Genomic DNA, 26,069 nt, shown 5'->3' on the forward strand with positions numbered 1-26,069 from the left:
CAGATACTTCGCTTCTAATTAACAACTGAGACTGAGAATGGTTTTCTCTTTTATGGATTAGAGTGACATGCTCTCTCAGGCAAAGGGCAAGAGTGGGGATACGATAGCAAGGTAGGAGGCAGGCCCCCAGAACGTTCCGCACACACGAATACCCTCTGCTTGTATCTAGACAAGGGCAAGCACGGCGCCCGGTCTCTTGGATGGTTCTGGAACTCCTTGTGCTGGGTGGAGCTGGGGGGCGGAGGATAAAACCACCTTTGGACAGCCAATCCTACTGTGGAGTAAGCACAGCATGTGGCCAAATAAAACCAGCTAGGACAAAGCAAAATGGAGAGGCTGCCCACCTGCCAGACCCTCCCAGATTGAGAGAAACAGCAGTGACCCTGAGTTGCCCTTCATGGGTATGGTCTGGCCAGTGTTTAAGGACCAAGGCACTTGGGAGCATGGGGTAGGGGGCAGTGAGGGTACAGTTCAGAGCCAAGAGTGCTCAGGGACGATGACATGGGTGGCCCGCCAAATCCTCAACTCTTTCTTTTTCTTCTTTCTTTTTTAAAGATTTATTTATTTATTGATGAGAGAGAGAGAGAGAGAGAGAGAGAGAGAGGCAGAGACACAGGCAGAGGGAGAAGCAGGCTCCACGCAGGGAGCCCGATGTAGGATTCGATCCTGGGTCTCCGGGATCATGCCCTGGGCCGAAGGCAGCGCTAAATCGCCGAGAGCACCCGGGCTGCCTTCTTTTTCTTCTTTCTATCCCAGGGTAGTCTCTCATGTGGGCAAAGACACATTTAAATTTTTTTTTTTTTTTATTAAAATACTGTTATACCCAGCGGAATGCAGCAGCAGTCCTGGTAGAGGGTGGCATAACAAAACAGCCATGTTTACATTTTAAATATTTACGATAACTTAAACATACAGACACACATCATGGTCTTTGGCAGAAAACGTTCACAGCACAAAAAAATACTTTAAAAGAAATACCAAATATTAATCCAAAATATATTAAGTTGTTTTTTTTTTCCTTTCACAATATTTTTTTGCCTTTTTTTCTTTTTTTCTTTTTGCTTTGTAAACAATGCACATGAACCAAATGTATCTTTCAGCTTTTAAAGAAGGGTGGGGGGGGGGGGATTTAAAAAAATATGCAATTGTCCAGCAAATGCAAATGTTTAAAAAGGAAACTTGAGGAATCATGGGAATAAGAGAACACATACCGAACCTAAAAACAGTAAAGGATAAAACAAAGATTCAAGGAAAACTAAAAAACAGTCAAGACAAACTACTAAAACCCACCAATCAGTCCTGGGGCTGAGCTGGGGGACTCTTTAAGAGCAGAAGTCAAAGTCACTGCTGCTGGCAGGCTGTCATGTGGATGCTTTGCTCTGATTCCAAAGCACTGGCCCTGCTTCAGGGCGCTGCTCACCAGCAGCTTGAGGAGCCGGCCTCATGGGCGCCATTCTGTGACGGGGGCTCCATTCAGAGGACGATTTGAGTCCCATCTTGTAGCTCATTGATCAGTTCTCACCAGCATAGCTCCCTCTCCCAATCCCTCCAGGTGGGGACAAAGACTCTGATGAGAACAAGGCAACTTCTCCAGTTTCCTTCAAGAGAATTGGTGCTGGGAAGCCCCCCCATGGCAGATGTCTGTGTGTGGTGGCTCATTTCATCTGGCTCAGGGTTCGTAACCAAACCGACAGGATGTCCCAGGGACAGGAGCTGTGGAGCCACTTCAAGAGGTTGGTGATAAGGGTCCCATGGGCTTTTAAAAAAGGGCTCAAGGTGGAGGGAAAGACAGCCAAGTCGTGTGGATCAACCGGTATTAAGAACTGGAGAAGGGGAGAGAGCTGGGAGGCTGGTCAGCAGTTACAGGAACCGTGGTGACAGGGACGGGGGAATAGAGAGGGCACGAATCTGAAGCCTCACGCTTCAATCTTCTGTTCCACAAGAAGGGGGTTATATACAAACTGCACAGCTTATTCTAGTCCACTGAAACAACCCCTATCCACTCCAAGTGAGGGGGTGAGGCTGTGGCTTCTGTAGGACTAACATCCTCAGTGGTCCCCCAAAGATGCCAGTCTCAGTGACCTCAAGGAGGCAGTGAGGAGCTGAGGAGCAGACAAGGTTGGCTGGCACCACACTTGAGCCACAGGGGAATAGCACGGCCAACTTCCTACTGATGTCCATGGGCAGCCATCTTTGGAAATCAGGCTTCCAAACCAATGTATCCCCTCCTTCCCTGCCTGAGTGCCAGCTGGGCGGGGAGGGGAGGCGTCCAGAGAGGGCTCAGCTCCCTTCTGGGTTTCCAGTTGCTACCCCAACAGTCAGCCTGGGAATCCTCATTCTGCATGGGCTCAGGAGGGATGTGGGGCTGAGGAGGGTCTTCTGGGTGCAGGTGCTCTCACAGCTCCCCTCACCCCGGCAGCATCCTTCTTAAGCCCTGGGCACCAGATGCTCAATGGGAAGGAGTGCCCGGCTGGGGAGAGCGGGGCAGCAGCCGTCGGGGGGGCTGCTGGAATGGCCGCGAGGGGCAGAGGGCAGAGGAGACAGGGAATGGTTCGGAGTACCCCAGCACTACCTCCTTCCTTCAGATCAGTATCTCCACCATGTCCGACAAGTCCTGGACTCTGGATGTAGCAACAGAATCTGGAGGAGACAAGAGCACAGGCAAATGCCAGTGAGCGTTACAAGACTGTCCTTTTAAATCCTGGCACATTTTAAAGACAGGATCGATCTTCCCCAGCGCTGCCTCCCTCCGCTGCCCAGGTGCCCGGGTGCCCCTAACCTGGCCAATCAAGCACAAGGCTCTGAGAGCCTCCCTCCCACCCAGCTCTCCACCCAGGCCGTCAAGGTCCAACGTGGAAGAAACATTTATTTATAACTCTAAACTGGTTGGAGGCTCAGAGGGAGGTGGAGCCCTGGGGGAGGGAAGCTGCAGCATTCTTTCCGTGCCTGTGGTTTTCTGGGACGGCGAGGCACAGGCACACACACACATGTGAGGGCTAATGTGAAAGGGAAGCAAAACATTTAAAAGGCATCTTCTCAAATATCTCTGTCTTGGACTCTTTTTAAACAAACTCCTCTAACTTGAGATTGCCATCGGCCAACTCGCCAAGCTCCCTGATCTTAGATGCTTAGATTGGCAATAAAATATGTAAGGAAGGCTATGGAAGAGGAGACAAAGCGCTTCCCACGCGGGGGCTTTCTTTCTGAACTCAGGATCTGTCTGTGATCAGGGTTTTCAGTTTCTCCAGTCATGCGTCCAACCGGCCCTCACGTCCACACGGAGGTGGCCCACACAGCCTGCTCGTCCAGCACTGTGCACGGCTCCCCATGGAGCGCCATGAGCCAGAGGGGTCTGGGAACGAAGGGGGCTTGGTGCTCCAGCTCACACCCCGGCGTGCCCGCAGCCCTGCTATGCACAGAAGTCTGGGGAAGGGGGACTCACCCAGCGAGGCTGTCCTCTGGCCCCCGCTGTACCCCAGGAGGCTGTCGGGATCCAGTCCCAGGCAAGCAGAGGCGCCTTCTGTGGGACCATCGGTCTGGGTGCTCCCATCTCTGCTCCCGTGTTTGGCATGCGCAGGGAGGGGAGCTGCGGCCACTGGCTCCTCCTCGGGGGCCCTGTCTGCTGGAAAGGCAGGAGGTTGATAGTTATTGCCTCATCCACAAGTGGTAGCCCCATGGAGGGCACATCACGTTAACTGTACCGGTTCGGGGTGTGAGGTGGTACAGGTTGCTCTTGATTTGCGAGAACCTCAGTTAAGATTAAGTACTGTTTCCAGGGGATCCCTGGGTGGCTCAGCGGTTTAGTGCCTGCCTTTGGCCCAGGGCGCCATCCTGGAGACCCGGGATCAAGTCCCACGTCAGGCTCCCTGCATGGAGCCTGCTTCTCCCTCTTCCTGTGTCTCTGCCTCTCTTCTCTTTCCCTCTCTGTGTCTATCACAAATAAATAAATAAATAAATCTTAAAAAAAAAAAAAAAGATTAAGTACTCCTGTTTCCAGATACCAGGACTATCAGGTTAGATTGGTTTCCAAACTTTTTCAGTGGCAGGACCTTTCTTTGCGGATTAAATCTTAGAACTGCTCAGAAGAACTGCTAAGAAGGAGCTTGCCTGGAAGGTACATCTGCACAGGAAGCTCTATTTTTGCTTAGATGGCAAGCGGCTGGGATCCAGGGTGATAGAATGCACGGAGACGGGGACGGGGACTACGCATGCCCCTTCACACCGGCAGGACTACTGTGGGCTGCAGGGTCACTGGAGCCACAGTGTAAGTTGGCTCCCTTGGGCACGCGGTCAGGAAGCCCTGGCTCCTCTGAGCCTCACTCCTGAGAGCAAAGGCCTGAGGGCAACCTAGCCCTCTACCTGCACTTCCCATCCGCCTCCTCTCACCTGTAGCCAGCCGGGCAGGGGCATCCGCTGGTCGCTCACTAGAGGAAAGACTTTGCCAGCCCTGGGTGCCCGCCGCGGCAGCCACGAAGACAGATGGTACAGACTTGGCGGGTCTCAGGGAGCCCTGGGTGGCCTTGCCCGGGTCTTTCCTGGAGCGCTGCTGAAGGACCTTGATCACCGCATCCTTCTCCAGGATCTGGGCATGGAGCACTTTCAACCTGATGGACGACAGGCCACGCTCACGTGGTCAGACCAGCAAATCCAGTGGCCTCCACCCTTCCCCACCTCATGAAAGCTGGAGGGAAAGCCCTCCCCGCCGAGGCTGTACTCTCTTGCCCTTATAGCAGGGGCCAGGAGGGGGCCTTCAGAAATGTCCTCACTGTTCTGTAATTTGAAGGCCTGAAAACTACCACTGCATGAGGCCCTGGGCCCTTTTTATGCCAATAAAGGGAGGTCAAGGGTGGGTTAGATTCATCTGATGATAGCAATGGCACAACCCTTGCTCCGTGGGGCAATACCCCAGAGCGGCTGATCATCCAATGGGCTCAGTTGATGTGCTTGTGCTTTTGAGTCAGACATAGGTCAAAGAGAAATCTTGTGGGCCTCTGAGATTGTTTTTGGACAGAAAACACCAGCTATCCCCAAGCGAGGGACCAGTCCATATGCCTTCTGGGGTGGTGCCTGGTGTGGACTCAGTTGGAAAGTCTTACTCTCTGATTACAGGGGGCAGCAAGTAGAGGCCAGGTGGCATCCAGCACCTCCACAGCCAAGGTCCTCTGCAGACCAAGGAGTCTGGGAAAGAACATGTGCGTGGCATCTGGTGTGCCAAACACCCAGGAAACCAGCCCAGAAGCATGAAGGACTAGTGGAGAGAGGGGGTTTATCAGGGATTAAGCATGGCAGGGATCGGACAGTGCCACCCCCACCCCCACCGCAGGTGGCCTGCAATGCCAATGCCCAACCTGCTTTCCATTTCCTGATGCCTGTGGCCGCCGGTGAGCAGACCCTCGTTGAAACTGCTGCTGGGTGAAGGCTGGGGCGAGTGTCGGATGAGAGTGGTGTCACGCTGGGCGGCGGCCGTGGCCGCTGCGTCCATGGCAAACTGCCTCATGGCACGTTCCTCCAGATACTTCTGCTCCCACTTGGTCATATCAGCCTCCAGCGCCAGGATTTGCTCCTCTTTCTCCCGCAGTTGCTCTGACAGCCGCAGGGCACTGAGCTCTGGGGATCCACCATTGGCACCAGTGGGGGTGCCCGCCTGTCTCTGCGGAGAAGGGACCACTGTGATCAAGGGCAGGGGTTGGGGTGTGGCCGCCACTGGTCCTCACCCCACGCAAAGACTCTCACTTATGCACGGGGGCTTGTTCGGCCATTCCCAGCACACCTGCCCCCATGCCCCGCTACTACCAAAGATGAAGCAGGTGCTGTGGTTTCCCACAACCCTGTGGCCAAGAGGGTAGGGAAGATCAGGCCTGCCTTTGCATAGGGGACCCAATTAAGTATCTTCCAGACTGGGAAAGGGGTGCTCTTCATAATTACACTGTGACAACTAGGTGTAAACTAGGACCCACCTGGGCAGCCCAGGGCATTTGGTCACTCTACCTCTGTGGGGAGAGTAAGGTTGGGCGTGGAGACAGAACTTCTCTGGTTTGTAAACACTAGAGTTATTAACGGGGCCCAAAGTGAGGATAAAGACTCGGGTCTGGGTGACCGTCTCTCCATCCTGGGGAGACAGGTAAGAGCTAGCTAGTCTTCTACATCAAGGCTCCTGAGCTACTTTCTCTAGAGACGAAGGATGCCAACCCCTGCTGCTGAGGACCGAAGCCCAGGTCTTGAGTCCCCAAGGCTGGCACCCAGCTGAGGCAAGGCTGGAACACCGATCACTCTGGCTTTCCAAGGGGTCCTCCACGGGTCTCTGAGCTCACCTGCTGTGCACGCAGGGCCTTGAGTTCCTGCTCCAGGCGCGTCCGCAGACGTAGCTCCAGCAGCTCCCGCTTCTCACAGGCAGCCTGCAGCTGCCCGAGGGCTTGCTGCAGCCGCTCCACCTTCTCCACGTAGGCCTGCTTCTTGCGCAGCTCCTCCTCGGCTCGCGCAGCCCGGCCCTGTGCGTTGCTCAGAGCCTGCTCCAATAGCTCCGCACGCCTCCGCTGGTCCTCGATGGCACCGCGCAGCAGGGCCATCTCCCGCTCCAGCTTCTCCTGCTCCTGCTGCTGCTCGTAGCCTGCGGTGGGGAGGTAGAGGGGGGCTCAGTCAGGGACGGCAACCACCCTAACTGGTCCCACTGAGCGCCTACCACAGGCTGGGCTCTGGACTGATGGCTGGATGAGCACGACTGCATCCTACCCTCTCCACAATCTGGAGTTAGGCACTGTTATCACCATTGCCACCTTACAGAGGAGGAACAGGTTAAGTCACAAATAAATGGCAGCACTGGACCTGGGCCCTTGCGGTAATAAGCGGGCTACACTGCCTCTCTGCGGGGACAAGGACAGCCCCGAAACACTGTCTACTTGTGCCAAGTGGCACCATTTTCAATACACATTCACAATTTTCCTGGAGCCTCATGATGAGGCTAGAGACTGGCCAGATGGGAACTGTGATAGGAACTCATGACACATGAGAAGGCTCATGACCTTCACTGAAGTAAGAGAACAAATGAAGAAGGGAGAAAAAAAGCATCATTGGCCTCAGCATGAGCCAGGCACTTACACATCTTATTCCATTGAAGCCTTCAACAGCCCCTTGAGGGAGGATATGTGATCCCCAACATATTGGGGAAGAAATAAAGGTGAATGGTGCTGCTAAAGTGGGGACCCATGTCAGCCTGGCCTCCAGAGGACCAGGCTGCTTCTGGCTGTGGGGGGGCCCCCCCACCCAGAGTCCTCTCAGAGTGGGCTCCAGGACTCATTCTGTGGACCCAGGGCCTCCCAACATAGTGCTACATTTTCTCCCCTGGTCTGGAGGACCACTGCAATGTAGACAACCAGGCTTATAAAGAAATGCAAAATCTGTGGCATAATGAAAATGACATTGGTCCAAAGATTTGTGTCTAAAGGTCCTAGCTCTCCCGACTTTCAAATCATCTTTTTTTGCTCCCCAGAAGAATTCTGCTCAGAGACTCACTTTACATTGTGGAGCCAAGCAAGGCCCAAGCCAGGCCATTCAGTCCTCCAGCTGATGCTCTGGGTGTAAATCCACCTCCCATGCACCTGCCCTTTGGGAGTCCAGCCTGGCCCCCCAAGGAGGGTGTCAGCTGCCTGCCTTACTGGAGGGCAGAAGGGGGTGGGCTCTAGAGCAGCACTATCACAGTACCGTGGAATTTTCTGCTGTAATAAAATTGTTCTATATGTGCCAACCTGTGCAGCAGCCACTACATTCTTGTGGCTATTGACCACTTGCAATATGGCAAGTGTGAGGAAGGAACCAGATTTTTCATTTTATTTAATTTTAATAATTTTAATCTTTGGGCCACATGTAGCTAAGTACCTATTGTATTGAACAATACAGGTTCTGGAATGAAAGAATGAAACCTTGGGACCTGCGTAGGCAAAGGGAGGATTCATGGATTCCTGGAGGCAAGAGGACACAGGGCACTCAGGTCAGCTCTGGCTCAATTTGGGTTTTTCCGGATTTGGAAATCTGGGCCTAGGGTGTCCTTCCCCTTTAGGGTGCAGTGAAAAGATGAGGAAGCTCAATAATATTGAAATTGAGGCATCCAGAGTGGGCTGACGGCATCACATGAGCAGCACGGTGGAGGGGTGGGCAGAGAGAGCAGACTGGGGATTTGGGCCTAGAGACAAGGTCCCCGTCCTGTATGTGCTCACAGAACCCAAAGCTTACAGAGCTTGCAGGCTGCCGCGGCCTCTCCTCCCAGTCTTAGCACGACTGCCCCATCGTCTGGCCCCAGACCCGAGGCTCAGGCGAGTAGAAACTGCTCAAGAAGGATAGGGAGCTAGAAGGATAGAGAGCTAGGAGAGCTAGGTCTCAGGGAGGCCAGGGCCAGACCCGAGCAGCCAAAGCTGGGAGTCTGTGCCAAAAGCAGGTGGCTCGGGGGACAGTGCTCCCGCTTCCTACTACTTACTGTTGACGGACCCCAGAAAAAAAAAGTGAGGTCAACTAGAGACATTTTTTTCCCTGGGACTTTTGTGTTATTTTTCTCCGCGGGTATTAAGGAACAAGGAAGAGCTGCTTGGCTTTCCTCAGCCCCTGCAGAGAGGAGTGGGGGGCGCCGCCTTCTGTTTCCTGCCCGGGCCATCCGCGGGCTCCAGGGTGAAACCAGGGGCCAGTCTGGTCCGCTGGGAGGCGAGCTGGGGGGGGGGGGGGGTCGGCCTGGCGCCTCGGAGTAAGCCCCCGGCGCGGCCGTCCCTTTGTCCCAGTGGCTCGGCGGCGGCCGGGGCGGGGGGCGCGGAACAGCCCGGGGCTCCGGAATGCCCGGCATCCAGGTCACCCGCGGCTGCCAGATTAGTGGCTCCAGCCAGGAGCCCAGCAGCCGGCGCGCTCCCCGGGGAGCGGAAACGCCTCCCGGCCCCCCTCCGCCCGCTCCCTGAAACCTGCCTGGCCACTTCCCTTTGCTGCAGCGCCGCGCCCCCAAGGCCTCCCCTCCCCTGCAGGCCGCCCCCACTCTGCACCCCGCCAGCGACTCACCCCTCCACCTCGACTCCCAAGGGCTGGAGCAGTACCTGCCCCACTACCTGCCCCACTACCATCACCTCCCTCCCGGGACCCCAAGTCATGGCCACCACCTCCTGCCCAACCCCCACCCCATCCCTTAGGTGTCGGGTTCCAGGCTCCATCCTTGAGGAAGGAGGTGCTGCCTGCCAGAGCTCAGTCCTCAAGCTGCTCCCCCACACCCCCAACTTCTAGATACCCCCCTACTATCCAGGCCCCTCACACACAGTAGGTTTCCTCAAAGCCAGCCTCACCAGGAACTGAGCCACCCCTATTCCATTTGTCTGCAAACGCCCCAAGGCCACAACGGCACAGTAGGCACCTGGCACGTACTCACTGCCCCCCAGCTGTGCTAGAGCTCCTTCCTGCTGCTGAGCTCAGCCTTCCTAGGGTACCACTCCATGGACCTCCACCTCCACCTCCACCTGAGCTGAGCCATTGCGCTGCTTCACCTGTGGGCACCTCTCCGCCCCTGCCTTCCCCACAGAGCCTCTCTCTCAGGCCAGTGGGGACTTCCCAGTCACTAGTCTCCAAGGCCAGGGACGCCTTGGTTCCCTTGAATCTGTGGTGAGAAGACCCTGCTCCTTTCTCAAGCTTGACCTCTCTACCCTGGTACATCCCCCCGCCCCCAGGCCTGCTCCCACCCTCTGCCCAATGCCCAGAAGGGGACTTAGCGTGGTTCTGCTAATGAACAAATGACTGACTGACTGACTAGACTAGTCAACAGTGAATTCATCCACTCTCTTTCAGAAGACTTCCACCACCCGTGTTAGAGGAGTTTCCCAAACTCCTTCTTCAGACTGCTGGTTAAGCTCCAGGAATCCATGTTTGGTTGTCTGCGGGTACCTGGTCACCTGGTTATGGCTCAGTTGCATCATGCTCCCCAGTTTCTCACATTCCAATCAGGCACCCCTAACCTTTCTGCTGCCTAGGACTCCCTGGGAGAACTCAACATTCCTTCTCTCTGCTCCCACTTGCCTCCAGGGCTATCTGGACTTTGCCACTGCCCACTGCCCCTCTAGCTCTGAAGGAGACGGTACTGAAACAGCACCACAGCTCAGCAAATCACCGCGCCCCGGCTGTCCCTCTTGTAGCCACTGACCTCACCAATAAGAGAGAACCAGATCTTGTTCCTTGGAAGCCACCCCTCCCAGCAGGACAGTCCAGTGCATAGTAGGCATTCAGTAATCCCGGGCTCGAAGCACTGCTTTGACAGGCCGGAGGGCCGATCCTCCACATCCAAAGTCACCGTCCCAGTGTCACCACCCACATAATCTGTATGGGCATCTAAGCGTGAGCCCTACTCACTCTGAGCAAGCAGCTTGGCCACCATGTCCTGACTGCCTGCCTGGGCCTCCTGTGTCTTGCTTGCCAAGCGGCGGTTCGCAGATTCCAATCTCTCTGTTTCAAATGAAGGAAAAATGTTTTGAGAAAAAATATTTGAGTATCAGGTGCTTGCCTGTGGGGCTGTACCCTCTAAACCAGGGATGGGCTGATAGGGAAGCCCTGGGTGTGCTCAGGGCCTAAGGAGGAGGGAGCACTCTGGGCCACAAAGGTGAGAAGGTCCCATGAGAGGCCCCAAGAGGTAGCACAGAGACAAGCATGCCCCCTGTCAAGGTGGCCCCCAAGGAGTTTCAGCCTGGCCCCCTTTGAGTCAATTTACACAACTTCTCTTTTCAAGCAGGTGCTCACCACCCCCTCATCTCGGGCGACCTCTCTCACCTCTCAGATCCCTGTTGAAGTCCTGCAGCCTCCTCATTTCACTATCCATTTTGTTCCGCATGGTCTTTTCCAGGGCCTCCCGCTTGGAAGAGGCTCTCATTAGGCTCTCGTGGGCCTCAGAGAGCCGCTGGATTTCACCTTCCAGCTGCAAGAGGCAGACAGGAGAGCTGAAGGAAGGGGAAAGATCCCTGTGTGGCCTCAAGGTCCCCTCCACAGGCCCAGGCTGCTCTCCGACTCTCCATCAGAAAGGATGAGAGAGGACAGGATAAAAGGCAACAGCAAAAAATCCAGGTGGTTATAGTGGGACGGTCAGAAGCTTGTGGCCTCCAGATTTGAATCAGATGCTAGAACCAGCAAGCAGGGGTCCCCTCAATTGTGCCAGGGCCCCGATGCCGAGTGAACCCAGGGCCAGGTACCCTGGAAGGGGCTGCCTCTGACTGACCAAGCATAGCTTTCCTGCACCCAATGTCCAGAAAGAAGCATTTTACTTTTGTCCAGTTTCTACTGAGAATCTGAGCACCATGGGCCAGGAGTGGGCACAAAAAGACTCCAGCCACGTTCTAGGGGCCAGAATAGCTCAAACCACAGGACAGCCATAGGAGGCCCGAGGCCACCTGTCAGAACTGAACGCACAGCTGGCAAACCTCCTCTAAAGAACAGGGTGCCAGCCCCTGGGCTGAGCTGCCTCCTTTCTGGAGCGTTTCCTCCTCTGGCCATCCCCGTGCACCGCAGAGGGCCAGCCTGGCCCCAGCTGCCCCTCCCACTTGGCTGCTGGCAGGTTCTGCACGTGCTCTGAGCTGGCCTGTGATTGCAATAAGTAGCTCGTTTTTTCCAAGAGGAGGGGCTTTCTTTCTGGCCAGGGCTGGCCCAGAACAGACTTGCTGTTGTGTGCAGGACACAAAGGGCTCTCTGTGGGAGGTGTCCACAGGAGGGGGTGTGTGCAGGGGAAGGGTGTGCAGCGAGCTGGTGAATGGGCTCTTTCTAATCACCACTGGCCAGCAACTGCTCACACTCCAGGCCTGCTCTGCTGGCCTTGAGGCTGCTCCCCAGCTGTCTAGAGTCAGTGAGGGAGGGAGGAGAAAGGATATGGGGGTAGAGAGCAGGCCCCCGCCCTCTGAGGCCCCAGCAGGGCCTACCTTCTCGATGCGGCCAGCCTTCTCCGCTGAGCTCTCCAGCTCCCTCTGCAGCCTCTCATTGTCCCTCTGAAGCCTGGCATTCTCCCTCAGCAGAGTCTCCATCTGGGCCAGGTGGGCACTGCCAGAGGGGGCCGAGGAGGCCTGGGTGCTAGCCGGCCCCTCCACCTCAGGTGGGCTGAGGGCGCCTAGGGGGCCATGGCTGAGAGCAGCTGGGTGTGGTGGCAGGGGGTGCTCCTGGGGCTGCTGTAAGTACTGGTACTGCTGTTGCTGCTGGAGAAACACAGGGGGCACTTGGGCCTGCAGGATCCTGGGGAACAGAAGAGATGGCGCTCAGAGACTACGCAGGCCCCTGTGGCTCCCACCCCTGAGCAGCCTTGGGTGGGCCCAGCCCTCCTGGCATACTGGGAAGTCTCCACACAACAGGAGGCAGTGTCCAGTGGGGAAGGCGTCTATCTGAGACCCTGAAGGGCCAAGGGAGTGGGGCTAGTGGGGGTTAACATCAGGATGCTTGTTTCATGCCCAGCCTCACTGTGGCCAAGGCCTTGGGGATCAGCCTGAGTAGTCCTGGACCTTGTACACAGCCTTCCAGGACTCTGGGCCACTTCCTGTGTCTGTTATAAGCCTCTTACGCTAGTACTTGCCAGTGTAGCACACTCACATTTTCTACTCCCTATTTTGGGTCTCGTCACCCATTGCAGAAACATTTTTGTGAATCCCCGTGGCTCAGGGCAGAGTGTAGATAAATATTGGGATAAGGGTCTGAGCCCCAAAGTCTGACAAAATAGGAATTCAAATCCCCATGGTGCAGGCTCTGCTAAATCATGAGGATGAGTGTTTCCAGCCTCGAGGGGCTGGCCAGGCCTACACAGGGCCTGATGGGATGCTGGGCCTACAGCACGTGCTCCCACAATGGTGGTCCATCTTCTACCTCTCCTAGTGGTAACTGCAACATGCTGTCTGCTTAAAGAGTAAACGTGGTCCACACACTGGATTTTCTTAGGTGTAGGGGCCACCTCTGGACCACTGCAATAGCCTGAGTGGAGGGACAATGTTCCACTGGCCTCTAGCAGTGCTGTAATGTCACCCTCAGCCCCATTAAGGGAAGGAGCAAAGAGCAAGAGGCATGGGCGTCAAGGCTGGTCACACGGCCTTTCCGGGGTCTTGTGACTCCAAGTGTGAAAGAACAAACTGCCTCAGTTATGCCAGGAGCTTTCCAGAAGCTTCATGAGAGTTGAATTCCACTTGTAGGTCCATCACCTCAGCATTCAGGCCCTCCATCCCCCTCACAGCCTCCTCTCCCCTGCTCCCCTTAGGACCCTGGGCTAAAAGAAAAGTCTCTGCCCCAAGTTCCCAATGAACAATCCTTGTGTGACCAGCTGAAAGGAAGGCTGGGCAGATCTATTTCTCTTACTGCCTAAGGCAGAGCTTCCAGTGAGGGCTGAGCAGAGGGTCCCCACTGGAATGTGCAAGCTCTCGGTGCACTGCTAAATGTGGCATTCTCAGGGTTGCTTCAAGAACTTTCTCCCCCCTGCACCGGGCCAGGCAGACACAACTGGCATTCTTGGGGGATGACTTAGCTCTGAGAAAGAATAGAGTCTCCTTTCCTTTCACACTTGCTCTCCCTTCCCTGTCCTGCCCCTCCCCCGCCCTCCCTGTTTTGTTCTCCTGTGGTCTACTTCCTTTCCACGATATTATCTTTTCCTGACAGGGTTCAATAAGGCTGCTCCAAAAGAAGAAACCCGCGACTCAGCTTCCGAAACTCTCCCTGACCAAGCCCTGAGAGAGGAGATAAGGTGGGGGGCACGAGCAGTGGAGGATGGAGAAAACCCACAAGGCCCTGTCCTCTGGTTCCTCCATGCCAACACCATGGCGTCACTCATTTCTCGAGAGCAAGGAAAGGCATCTATCCCAGGAAAAGGCCAAATGGTGGGAAAGCGGGTGACTAAATGAAGACTCAGCAAGCATGCAGAGGACCAGACTTCGGCCTTGAGCTTCCAGGGAAAGGAGTCTGCAACTCCGCAGGCCCCTCTGGTGGGGTTTCCTGGGCCAGCCCGGGGGGAGGTGCGAGTGTGAAATGATCAGTGTCCCTGCTTCTCAGAAGGGGCCGGGCCGAGTGAGAAGCCAGGGGCAGAGCCTCATTTCTAGGAACCAGTATTTCTGCAAACTATCCGGGGTTTCTGTCCCCTCGTTGCACCCTTTGCCCTTAGAATCCATTCCCCCTATGTGCTTCCTGGGGGGACCTTTTTAAAGAGGTAAGCCAAATCCCATCCTCTAAAGGCTTCCCTTCACACTCAGGTTCAAAGTCCACATTCCCCAGCAGCCCTTTCCAAGGCTCCACAGAAAGGGGCTTATCAGGACCCCAAGTCCTCTCCTGCTAGGGGTTCCAGCCACCTGGAGCACAGGGAAAACGTGAAAGGAAACACAGAGTAGTAGGAGGGCGGCTCCTGCCCTGGTGTAGGCCAGGGAGAGGTCCTGAAGGAGGCCATCTGGTCCTTCCTGCCTCCAGTTAGGAATGCCTCCCACTCGTCACAGAAGGCAGACTGTCCCGTTGGTCTTAAAAGTCTCCAGAGAAGGAGGTCCCATGTCCTGCCAACTCAGCTTGGAAACCGTTTGGCAAGGATTCCCAACCCTTGTCTTTAGCAAGTTCTTTCGAAAACCTAACCTTTAACCCCCTGCTGTAACCGGTACCCCCTGGGGGACCCTAGTTACTTGACTGTTACAGCTAAGCACACAATGGCATCCAACTCCAAATTAAAGCAAAAGGTCCTACTAAGTTCTCACGTGACCCTGGCTGAGTCCTCCTCTACATCAGGCCTGAGCCCCTCCCTCTTGGGACAGGGAGGGGGTCTCAACAGCCTTCCTCTGGGGCCTGCCAGCCCCGACACAGGGTGTCTGCAGGCTCTCCACCCCAGGGGAGAACGATACCAGAAGAAAGTCAAGAGCTTGAAAGAGCAGGGCGGGCAGTTACCTGACTTCCGCATGCTGGAAGTGTGGGCTCCCGCGGGTGCGGTACCGTGGGTCGGTGACAGCAGTGGCGGTCTCGTGAGCTAGCACAACGTGTGGGTACTGAGGCGGAGGTCCGCGGGGCTCTGGGCCCTCGGCAGGTGGGCCCCTGGGTGCGGGGCCCTGCTGATTGCGGGCCAGCTGCGGGAAGCTGTGGGAGGAGCTCATGTGGCTGGGGGCCCGGGCCCCGTTCCTCTCCAGGGACAGCTGCAGGAGCCGTTCACTCAGGGAGCGCACATGCCCGTGCCTCAGCTCTCGCAGGGCCTCATCCTGGCTCCGATGGCCTCCTGGGGCCCCTCGGGGATCCCGGTCCCCCACATGTGGCCGGGGCCCCGCCTGCTGAGCCGCATAGTACTGGGAGTGGGCTTTAGCCTCTTCGTAGGTGGGCAGCTCCTCACCCTTGCCGGGCTGTGGACACAGCCGGTAGAGGGTGTTCTCAGCCAGGTGGCTCTCACCGCCCTGGTGCTCCTGGCCCTGGGGTTCCTGCCTGGTGGCTTGCTGCAGCACCTGAGTGTCCTCAGGTGCCAAGATCTCTGCAGAGGCTTGGGGGCTCCCTGTGCCCCCAGCCCCAGCCCCACCCCGCAGGGCCTGCTGTTGGATGGCCAGCAGCGTGCGAGTCTCCGTCAGGTTGCCATAGCGCAGCTGCTCCTGGATGAGGCGGTGCAGGACCGTCCCGGAGGAGTCTTCTAACGTCCTCATGCTTCCTTGCCTTGTACACAGCTGCCTGGACAATGGCCGGTGGCACCTGGCCCCAGGGCACCTGGGGAGGAGGGAAAGAAGAGCAATTAGTGGGAGCACAGGGGCAAGAGGGCAAGGGGTGCTTTCCATTACAGTATGGTCCAAAGCATGATTGTGAAGAGTAAGGCTATTGGGGGGGTGGGGGGTGTCACACAAGCCTGGGTTCAATTGCCAGTGCTGCCACCTACTGATTAAGGCAAATTACCTAACTGGTGAGCCTCAGTTTCTCCATCGGAGTAACACTTGCCTCATGGAGGTGAAAATTAAATAAGGCGATGGCTGCTGAGTGCTGGTGCACTGTAAATCCTTGGCAAAGGGCCACCATCACAGTCATATTCACGGAGACTTACTAAAGAAAGCCACCAGTAACCTCCAAGGTAATCCATCACCCAGCCTCTGCAGTCAGCTTCCCAGTGAAAAGGCTGAGGAGAGACTCCAGGGCAGGAGTAGTTCAGCTACAACCACTGAGCAGGCCAGTCTAGGGGTAGACAGGGCCCCAGTTTATTGGCAGGTGATAAAGAAGGAGTCCAGCCTAGTAGAAGCCGTAGGCAGACAGCCCCTAGCTCCCTCTAGAATGTAGCATGCCTGAGCCCTAGCCTTGGCACGGGTAACTCACCACCCTCTACCACCTTTACCATGCTGAGCCCTCTCTGTCACGGGATGACCTTGACGGTCACTCTGCAAGGTGAACAGGAAGGACAAAAATGCATCTGGTTTGGCGAATAAGGGATCAAAGGAGAAGCTACAACAGGACGATGGTTTTGTGAAATGAGGTGAAAAAGATGCCACCCGTCAAGGTTTGTGGGTCAGTCATAGTCTGTGTGCTGACAGCAACTGCATGGGTGCTCCAGGAAAAACAAAGGGCGGCACCGTGTCTTAGACTTTATGACTGTCCCTCCTACACACGTACACTTGCTACTTGGAAAAGACCCCTATGGCCCTCTGCCACATAGAGGGTGGGCACTCAGCATTTTGCCATCGGTAACACTTATCTGAGCTAACTGGAGGAGTAGGGGAGCGAGGGAGAAGCTCTTGGTTGCAGGGACTGGAGTCTGGGGGCAGGGACCGGAGTCTGGGGCGGGGGTGGGCTGCTGGAAGCTTCAAGAGCAGGGAGTATCTCCTGAGGAAGGTATTGCCCTCTGAGCTTGGGCTCTCAGTGGCTCATGTCCCGAGGCTGCCTGCCTCACCCAGCTTCCTTCCACAGCCTCCTCCCACACAAAACTCCTAACTAGATTCAGGGAAAACCAAACAAAACCCTTATCCCCACAGGTCTTATGTATGGGGGGAGGTCAGTGGGAAGAATGTGGTCCCTTCTCGGCCACAAAACTAGCCCCATTGCCCTGCTGCCTTTAAGGTTTGGTAGGTTGGCAGAGCAGCCATCGCCAATCTACTCCTCCCTCCAGGCTGCCCAGAAATGAGGAGAGGGAGAGGAGTCTGGAAGGCATCTCTGTGCCCATCCTTCTTGGCACCCAATCGGCCGCCCCTCTCCCTACACCCCGGAGGCGTGGAGATGCAAGACTCCAGAGTTACCAGAGGCAAAACAAACTGCAATCAATTCGCCCTAGAGTTTCCTCCGCGGGGCATTTCCTAAAGTAATCAGTCTGGGCTGACTCTCCAGCCGAGAATGACGGTGGGGAGCGGGGTGGGGAGAAGGCGGGGTGGTGGCGTGCAGAGCTTTCGGGACGGGCTCCTCCCCGCAATCCTCCCCGCAGCCGTGAGCCTGGGAGCCGGGAACACCTCCGGGGCCCCTGTGCCGCGTTTGTCCCCGTCAGACCCCTCAGATGCACATTCTTTCGGCTGAGCCGTTACTAAAATCTGTGACCGCGACCCGGCCATGCACCTCTGCTGCAGCAGCGCACCCCGGCTTCCTGAAAACCCGCGCCCCCTCCCCGGTGAGCAGACAACTCCGCTGGCGCCGGGGCTCGGCCTCGCCTACGGAACCCACGCGAGGGTCTCTAAGTCAGCTTGCACCGCGGCCAGGGATGCCGCCCTACCCGGGCTCCCCGCCGACCGCGGGCACCGGAGCGCGCGGGGGGCGGGGGGGGGGAGCCGGCGGCCCAGCAAGGTCTTTAAGCGCCGCGGGTCCGCCTCCCCCCAGCCTCCCGAGCCCTCTTTGTTTTCCGAATGCCCCAGCGCTGACGTCACCGGGCTGGACGGCCGGCCGCATTCTTTCTAAGTGAGAGCCATTCCGAGGCTCCAGGGAGGATTTTCCAAGGAAGACAAAGAGGAATTCTTGGACTGGCTGGGGGGCAAGGACACCTGTGATCTGCCCCCAACCGATCGGCCCCAGCGCCCTGCACCTCGAACTCGCAGCGGCGCCCCTCTGCCCAGCGCACGACCCGAAGCATAAGCCCCCCGCTCTCCGCAAAGGCTGCCCCCCGCCCCCAGCCCCAGGGGGCCCGCGGGCGCCTCTGCGCTTCCTCGCACGGGCGCACCGCACCCGGGGGCGCTCGCCGCGCCGGGCTCCCGCTCCCGCTCCCGCTCCCGGGAAGGGCGGGCTGCGCGGGGGCTCCGGCTGCACCGCGGCTCCCGGCCGCGCTCCCCGAGGCGCCGGGCGGCCGTCCTTACCGCTGCGGCCCGCGGGTGCTCGGCGTGGTCGGCCCGGCCCGGCTCGCCCGGCTCGGTGGCGGCGGCGGTGGCGGTGTGCACTGTGCGGCGGCGCCGACGCTCTGGCCGCCCGGGCCGCAGCGCGCAGCTCCAGGCTCGGCCCGCGCCGGAGGCGGCTGCTATGCCAGGAATGTGAGAGTTTCAGGTTCCCCCTCGGGATCAAAGCGAACCACAAATAACCTCTCAGCGCGCCGCCCTCCTCCGCCCTCCACCCTCCGCCGCCCTCCGCCTCCTCCCCGCCCTCCTCCCGGCCCCCGCCTTCCTCCCGGGAGGCGGTGCCGCGCGGCCCGGAGCTCGGTCCCGGAGCTCGGTCCCCGCGCGGAGCAGGGCCCTGGGGGACGCGCGGCGCCTCCCTCCCGGCCTCCCCACGCCACCGCCGCTGGGCCCCCGGGGCTGCTGGGGACGGATTCATCCCCTCGGCCATTGCCACCCCCCCACCCGACCCGTCCCCACCTCCACCTTGCACCCACCCCTTCAGCCCATCCTCGAAACGACCCGAAGATGAGCAGTCGCGGGTCCCCAAGGGGTTCTGGGCTTTGCTGCAGGGAGAGGGGCCCCGGGTGTGTGTGTGTGTGTGTGTGTGTGTGCAAGGGGAGGAGGACTGTCAAGAGGTCCACACCCGCCCGGCTTGGTTGGACTCTACCTCGGTCCGGCTCGAGTCTCCGAACCCCCACTGCTCTCACCGCCAGCGGCCACCCTTGAATTGCCCTGTTATTGTTTACAAACACCTTTGCCAGCTCTTTTAGGGCCTGTCTCCACAGGAAGTGTGAATCTGGGTTGAGAATCTTCCGGTTAATTTGAGCCACCTAACTACTTGAATCACCCGCCGGCAGGCGCTCTGTCCAACATTTCTGGAAAAAGGTAGTAATGGGCATCCCCGAATTTACGCAGGGTGCACGGTGTGCCACCACCCGCTCCTCGCCTCCTCATCCCAGGCAGTGCTCCCAAATCATCCTCCCAGGGAATTCTGTTATCACCCCTGAGTTATAAATGAGGAAACCAAGGCCCAGGGAGGTTAATTAGCTTGCCCCAGGGTCACGCGGAGCAGAAGTGATGAAGCCAAGTAACCGATGGCTGCTCAGTTTTTTCTTTTCTCTTTTTAAATTTCAATTCAATTCAATTTACCAACATATAACACTCAGTGCTCATCCCATGCCCTCCTCAGTGCCCGTCATCCAGTTACCCCAACCCCTTCACCCACCTCCCCCTCTGCAACCCTTTGTTTCCCAGAGTTAGGAGTCCCTCATGGTTTGTCTCCCTCTCTAACTTTTCCCCACTCAGTTTCCCGCCTCCTTTCCCTTATGGTCCCTTTCACTATTTCTTATATTCCACACATGAGTGAAACCACGTGATGATTGTCCTCGGACTGACTTGTTTCACTCAGCAAAATACCCTCCAGTTCCATCCAGTTTTACTTACTTACTTTTTTTATTTTTAAGATTTTATTTATTCATGAGACACACACACACACACAGAGAGAGAGAGAGAGAGAGAGAGAGGGAGAGAGAGGCAGAGACACAGGCAGAGGGAGAAGCAGGCTCCATGCAGGGAGCCCGGCATGGGACTCCATCCCAGGTCTTCAGGATCATGCCCTGGGCCGAAGGTGACGCTAAACCACTGAGCCACCTGGGCTGTCCCTCATCCAGTTTTTCATTCTCAAAACCGTCCTGGTGCCACCAGAATCCAGGCTCCCCAGAGGGACAGGACAGACCCTGGGAACCCTCCTCTCTCCATCTGCTCTCTCTGTTCCAGTCTCTTTGTCATTTCCCCGTAGGCACCTGCCAGTCAGGGGCCTTCCCCTAGTATCTACCTCTGTTGCTCCTGCTGTTCTTCATCTGAATGCAGTGCTTTCCTCTGCTCTTAGGACTCTTACTCCCTCACTTTTCCACTAGGCTGGCCCATCTGTGCTGGCACACATCTTTTCAAACACACTCTCCCCACCTGCCCTTAACCAACCCTGTCCCCACCTGCCTTTCTCCACAGAACCCGCACAGTTCTGTGTGTCATTCCTGAGCCCTGACCACACAGGGCCTCCTGACATCTGCATGAGAGAGACTCAGTCTCCTGTCCACTGGGAGGGTCAAGGCTGAGTCCTCCCACCCAGTAGGATCCTCTCTTCTTCCCTTCACCTGGATTTCCTGCTGGAGAGACCAGGGCCAAGAAAACTTTGTAAGTTCAAAGAGCTATTTACTAGCCAGGGACATTGTTAATTTTTAATAAAGCCCTCCCCAAAAATGTGTGTATGTGTGTGTGATTTACTTGTTAGCCAAATATTGCCTTACAAATAATGGTTGGCTCGGAAGTAAATGAGGAAATAAAGTCATTTGTGCCAAGCTAAGGGATATTTGACCAGCCCAGGACCATATCACAAAGAGAAGCTAAGGCCAATAAGCCACTGTCCCAAATAGATATACTCGGTAGAAATTTTAGAAATGAAAGGGAAGAGAGAAGAAGAGGTCCCTTTACCCTGTGGACAGCATTCTTCGTGCAGACACTTGGTGGAGGTATGAGAGTAGGCGGGGGCATGTGCACACTGGGGTTGCAAAATCAGGGGAAAGGTCATGTGGTACAGTCCCGTCTTTCAGGGACTTTCAGGGGGCCACCTGACAAAATACTTGACAAAATTCTTGAAATGGTTGCAGAAAGGGGCTGCTCATGGCAGCTAGAGATAAGGAAGTACATCTGTGAGTGGGTAGGCCTCCTGCAGGCCTCAGTGGCCCTCTGTGATCACTCACCTCTGTGTCCCAGAACAACAGGAGGGGGTGGGAATCCCAAAACCTGGGTGGGAAACTTACACACATACCTCCTCCTCCTCCTCCTCCTCCTCCTCCTCCTCCTCCTTTCCTCTTTCTTTTATCCTCCTCTCTGAAAGCAGGATGGAGGGCAGAGCCTCCCAGGCAGGGCAGAGCCAGGGGCCTAAGTGAAGCCTGCCTGAGCTGGCTGCCACACTGGCTGTGCAGGGTGTTTAGGTGAAAGGGTCACCACAGCTCAGATGTGCCAGAGGCAGGTGTGCGCAGGTGGACAGAGGGTTGGCCAGCCTGCTGGTACATAAAGTTTCACTTATAGGAAGGCAAGAGAGGCTCTTCTTCTTCTTCTTCTTCTTTCTTCTTTCTTCTTCTTCTTTCTTCTTCTTCTTTTTAAAGATTTTATTTATTTATGAGAGAGAGAGAGGCAGAGACACAGGCAGAGGGAGAAGCAGGCTCCATGCAGGGAGCCCAATGTGGGACTCGATCCCAGGACTCCTGGATCATGCCCTGGGCTGAAGGTGGCACTAAACCACTGAGCCACCGGGGCTGCCCAAGAGGGGCTCTTCTAGTGAGCCAGTGCTTTCTTCCTTCCAGCTTTGTCCCTTTCCACCTATGTTGTCCTCTTCTCTCTTACACCCCTCCCCTTGCAGGTAATGATTCTTCCAAGGTGACAGTGTGGCTGCCTAAGTCTGGAATCCTGCCCGGGGAAGATGCAGCGGTGACCCAATTCTCAGAGTAAGCCAGTCTTGATGCCTTTGCTCCGGAGAATTCAGCTCCTAGGGGTGTGGCTGCAACATAGGTGTGTACGGGGCTTAGCAAGGGATCCTCCTTCGCGGAGACCTGGGCTGAGCCTTGGATCTGTGCCGGTGATATGGCCTCAGTCTGGCATTGTGTCCTGCTGTACCAAACAGGAATATGAGGGCAAGCTTTGAGCTGGGCTGTAGCAGCCATGGAGCTGGGAAGTGATAGGTCTCCTCATTTCCCAAACGGTGGAGGAGGGGCTCCAGGGCCCAGGTGGCAACATCAAAGGAAGACTCTGCTAGTTGTGAATTGTCTCTTCCAGCCTCCCCTGGACACTTCCTTTGATAGGTTTTGGGAAACAGGAAGCACCCCAGAATCTGGAGCAGGTAGTGAACTCACAGAAGAACCTAGGTAGACAGTGGGATGGAAGTTCCAATGTTCCAGTTCCAAAAGCCAAGCTAAGAGCCTTCTTTTTGTTCTTCTGTATTTCCCCTTCCCCGGCCCTCCCCCAGTCAGGTTTTTTCCTCAATCCTCTCCTACCACTCTGGGTATCAGGCCCAGAATCTCCATCAGGTACAGGGTGCCTCACAGAGTCTGTGTGTTTGGGTGATTAATTCCCCCAGACTCAGCGCATCTTTGGAATTAAGCCCCACGATGGTTGAGGTAGGAGAGCACTGTCCTAAAAAATGAAGGAGCCTTGACTTTCCAAACTGCATATATCCCTCGACCTCCCAGTCTTCCTCGGTGCCCCTTAACTTCTGATGTTCCTACAGGCCCAAGGCTGGGATGATTCCTGCAGGTGGTAAGGTTCCACCCTGGGGAGGGAGCTATGAACACTGCTCCCATTTCCTCCCCCTGCTCTGGGGGCTGTAACAGCCCAGGCTCTCCACAGTCCCCAGTCTTTAACAGTGAATAAACAGATAAACTGCAGGAGTGAATCTTTCAGTTCATTCTTACCTGAGCAGCTGTCAGTCAAGGGCTGGGGATCTAAGAACTGACACATTCAAGGTAGTAAAGGCAGGAAGATCACTCTGAAACTTTGATATGACCCCAAATACCTGCCTTTTCTGTACTTAGCGGTACCGGTTTGGTGAATGTGCGGCTGCTACTTGGAAAGACCCTCTCCGTTATTGGCAGAAGCTCTAGGGCATGTAAAGAGGCCCCTGGGGCTTGCAGGGTCCTGGTAGAAAAGAGCCCAGGTCAGGGTTCTGTGGCCATTGGGGCAGGGCCAGTGTAATGAAAGAGTGCCCCCTAGTGAGCCTCATCTCCAGCTGCTTGAGTTAGCTCCTCCCAGGGCTCCCAAGGTGAGTCTTGGGTCCTTGAGAAGGGTTGACAGGGGTTGTTTGGAACAGGGTTTCATACAGGGGACAGGTGTCTCCCAGGTTCCTCCAAGTATGGATTATTAGCTCCAGTTGTGCTTTCCTCCTATTTCAGCCTCTCCTCTCCTGGGCTTTTGCATGGTCTTTAAAGAGATACCATCCATCTTTAACACAAGCAACCTTAAATCATTGAAAATGGGAAAATACCTTGCACTTACCTATTCATCTTTCCATGCATTTCTTTTTTGTATCTCATGTATTCATTCAACAAATATTTCCTGAGCACCTGCTCTGAGTCAGGCCCTATGAATGGAAAGAGGTCTCTGTCCTTGCAAATGCACAGGTCACTGGGTGCAGGAGAGAAAGAGTGTAGTACGCTAGACAGTGGAGAGTTCCATCTTGAAAGAAGGTACTCTGCACACAGGGAGGGTGTCATGGCAGGCTACCTGGAGGAGGTGCTTCTTGAGCTGAAAGCCAAGATGGACTGCGAGGTGTCTTCCCCAGGCTGGCATATGGAGAACTTGTGCTAGAAGCACAGACTCCTTGGTTCACTAAAACAGAAGCAGGAAATGTTGAGCCACTGAGCCAAAGCCACTTATATGTCCTTCCCCAGAAGTAATCCTGGGAGGGAGGGATTACAAAGGGACACTGTGTGCTGTAAATATGCCAAAACATCAAATTGTGTGCTTTAAATAAGTGTAGTTTATTATTGCAACAATACCTCAACAAAAAAGAAAAAAATTTAAAAAGTCAAAGAGCACTATAATGTAAAAATCAGTGCCCTGTTCCACTCTTTCCTCATCAAATTCCATTCCCAAGAGACAATCACTTTTAAGTCTTATGTGTTCTACCGTTTAAACCTAAATTTTAAAAATATAGACCTTTTTATTTCACAGTGTTTCTGTTTCAGGTATTATCTACTATTTTCCACCAGAAAAATTAGGATATAGCTCTCTTACACACCACACCACAGACCCATGCACACACGCAGTTACACACATGCACACTTCACCTCCTCTTCCTCTATTCTCCCTTTCTTTAAAGTTTTTTTAAAAGATTTATTTAAAAAAAAAAGATTTTATTTATCTGAGGCTGGGGGGAGAGAACACAAGCAGTGGGGAGGGGTAGAGGGAGAAGTAGGCTCCCCGCGGAGCAGGGACCCTGATGTAGGACTTGATCCCAGGACCTGGGATCATGACCTGAGCCAAAGGCAGACTTAACCGACAGAGCCACCCAGGTGCCCTAAAGATTTAATTTTTAAATAATCTCTACACCCAAAGTGGGGATCCAGCTCATAACCCCGAGATCAAGAGTTGCATGCTTCACTGACTAAGCCAGCCAGGTGCCCCTCTACCCCCATTCTCTTGTTATGTCTACATGCCATTTTCTGGTTAAATTACTATTCAGTGTTTACAGTGTTGTGACTAAATAGTATTAATAGCCGAATCACATACTGTGCGATGTTTCTTACACACTTTCTCTTTTTCTTGGAGTTAAATATCTGCTTCATTTTCTATTTTCTTGGTGTGCTATATAACTAGCATTAACTTGTGCTCAAATGGACAGACAAAAATCCTAAAATTCCATTCCATGCATGGTGCTCTATCAGGTCCTGTTTGGTCTGATGCATCCCTTCTGGGGAGCTGGAAGGGGTTGCTGTCTCTTCTCACCAAACAGCTTTCATCTTGAGACCTCCCTTTATCTCCATCATGGGCCCTTCCCTCACTTCTCATCTGTTGCTTCTCTGTTTCCCAGATTCCTCGTCTTTGTCTTCTGGTAGCTTCCTAAGAATGGACCCATGGGAGGCGAAAACCTCTTCATTCTACCCTCATACAGTATTATTACTTGGCTGGGTATAAAAGCCTAGGTTAGAAATAATTTTCCTCTGTATTGGAAAGGGTTGCGTCATTGTGTCCTTGCTACCACTGTTGCCATTGAGAATGATGATGTGATTCTAATTGCAGATCCTTGGATATCAACTGTTTTCTCTTGCTCTGAAGCTTTGAGGATTTTCTCTGCATGTCTGATGTTCTATACTTTCTCAGTATTGTGCCTTTTGATATGTTTTTGTCCTTTGTGGGTCCTGCAGCCTGGCACCTCGTGTTCCTAAGTGCTGAGAAGTTTCCCACATGATTTTGTTGTGACCGTTCTCCAATTTAACTGTTCTCTTTTTTGAACTCCAGTTATTTGGATGTTAGAACTCCCAAAATAATTCTCTAAATTTTAAGCAATATTTTCCCCCCTGTTATCTTTTATTTTTCTGGGAAATTTCAATCCTCCTATATTTTTGCTATCATTTTTAATTATCAAGAGCTGTTTTCAATCCAGCATTCCCTTTTATAATATCATCTTGGTTCATGAATTAATTATCTTCTCATATCTCCCCGGGAGTAGCAATTATAATGAAAATTGTTTTCTTATTCCAATCTTCACATTATCTCTGTTTCCTTGGAGTTCATTTTTTTCTGTTTGTTTGTTTTGGTCTCTGTTTCTCGTAGTTAAGGCTTCTCTCAAATGACTTTGATTCTTGGCTGTCTGGTCCTATTTAAGAAGGAGGCACTTAACAGCTGATGGAAACCCTGTGTGGATGCAGAGCTGGTTTCCTGGAGGGCTCCACAACAAAAAGAGGATAGGATTGGGTTCTGGCTTTGATGATGGGGACCCTCAAATAACAGAATGTGTAGGGCATTTCCCTCGGGCCAGCCAGCTCCCAGTGAAGGACCCTCTGAATCTCCTGCCTGGAGACTGAAAGCCTGGCAGTCATTGTTTGGAGAGAAGAACAGGGAAGGGAAGCAGAAGAGGGTTGGGAGGAGTGGGTTAAGTCAGACCCCCTCCCCGCCAACACATCTTCAGTCTCTCCAGCTTAGCAGCAGAGGTGGAGGGAGGAGAGTGGTACAGAATAAGGTGCTGATCTTCTCGTGTGACAAGGGAGGGGACCTCCTCTTCATAAAGCTTTCAACCAGCCTGCCTGGTTTTGGCAGCACCCTTGCCCCTGTCTTGGA

At 54.8% G+C, this 26,069-nt stretch overlaps 1 protein-coding gene across 2 annotated transcripts; it reads right to left on the reverse strand.

Moving 5' to 3' along the window:
- Window positions 1-784: 784 nt before the first annotated feature.
- AMOTL2 (angiomotin like 2) lies at window positions 785-18,372 on the reverse strand. 2 transcript variants are annotated; one of them, XM_041734655.1, is made up of 10 exons: window positions 18,222-18,372; window positions 14,881-15,675; window positions 11,913-12,219; window positions 10,777-10,921; window positions 10,363-10,455; window positions 6,312-6,607; window positions 5,349-5,650; window positions 4,387-4,604; window positions 3,443-3,622; window positions 785-2,640 (listed from the first exon to the last, which is right to left on the reverse strand). In XM_041734655.1, exons 2-10 carry the CDS (start codon window positions 15,612-15,614, stop codon window positions 2,582-2,584), a joined length of 2,334 nt encoding a protein of 777 aa, XP_041590589.1. In that variant the 5' UTR covers window positions 15,615-15,675; window positions 18,222-18,372; the 3' UTR covers window positions 785-2,581. The 2 variants fall into 2 exon arrangements, with proteins under 2 accessions (XP_041590589.1, XP_041590590.1); XM_041734656.1 differs by having other exon boundaries at window positions 3,443-3,619; window positions 18,222-18,371.
- Window positions 18,373-26,069: the final 7,697 nt, after the last annotated feature.

The sequence above is a fragment of the Vulpes lagopus genome, chromosome 19, assembly GCF_018345385.1.
Source record: "Vulpes lagopus strain Blue_001 chromosome 19, ASM1834538v1, whole genome shotgun sequence".
Taxonomy (NCBI): Eukaryota; Metazoa; Chordata; class Mammalia; order Carnivora; family Canidae; genus Vulpes; species Vulpes lagopus.

Coding starts and splice junctions, on each gene's coding strand:
- AMOTL2 (XM_041734655.1), bottom strand. CDS start 15,614: ATGAGGACGTTAGAAGACTCCTCCGGGACGGTCCTGCACCGCCTCATC. Junction 12,220..14,880: donor TTCCAGCATGCGGAAGTCAG/GTAACTGCCCGC, acceptor TCTGTTCCCCAG/GATCCTGCAGGCCCAAGTGC. Junction 3,623..4,386: donor CCCTGCCCGGCTGGCTACAG/GTGAGAGGAGGC, acceptor CTGCCTTTCCAG/CAGACAGGGCCCCCGAGGAG.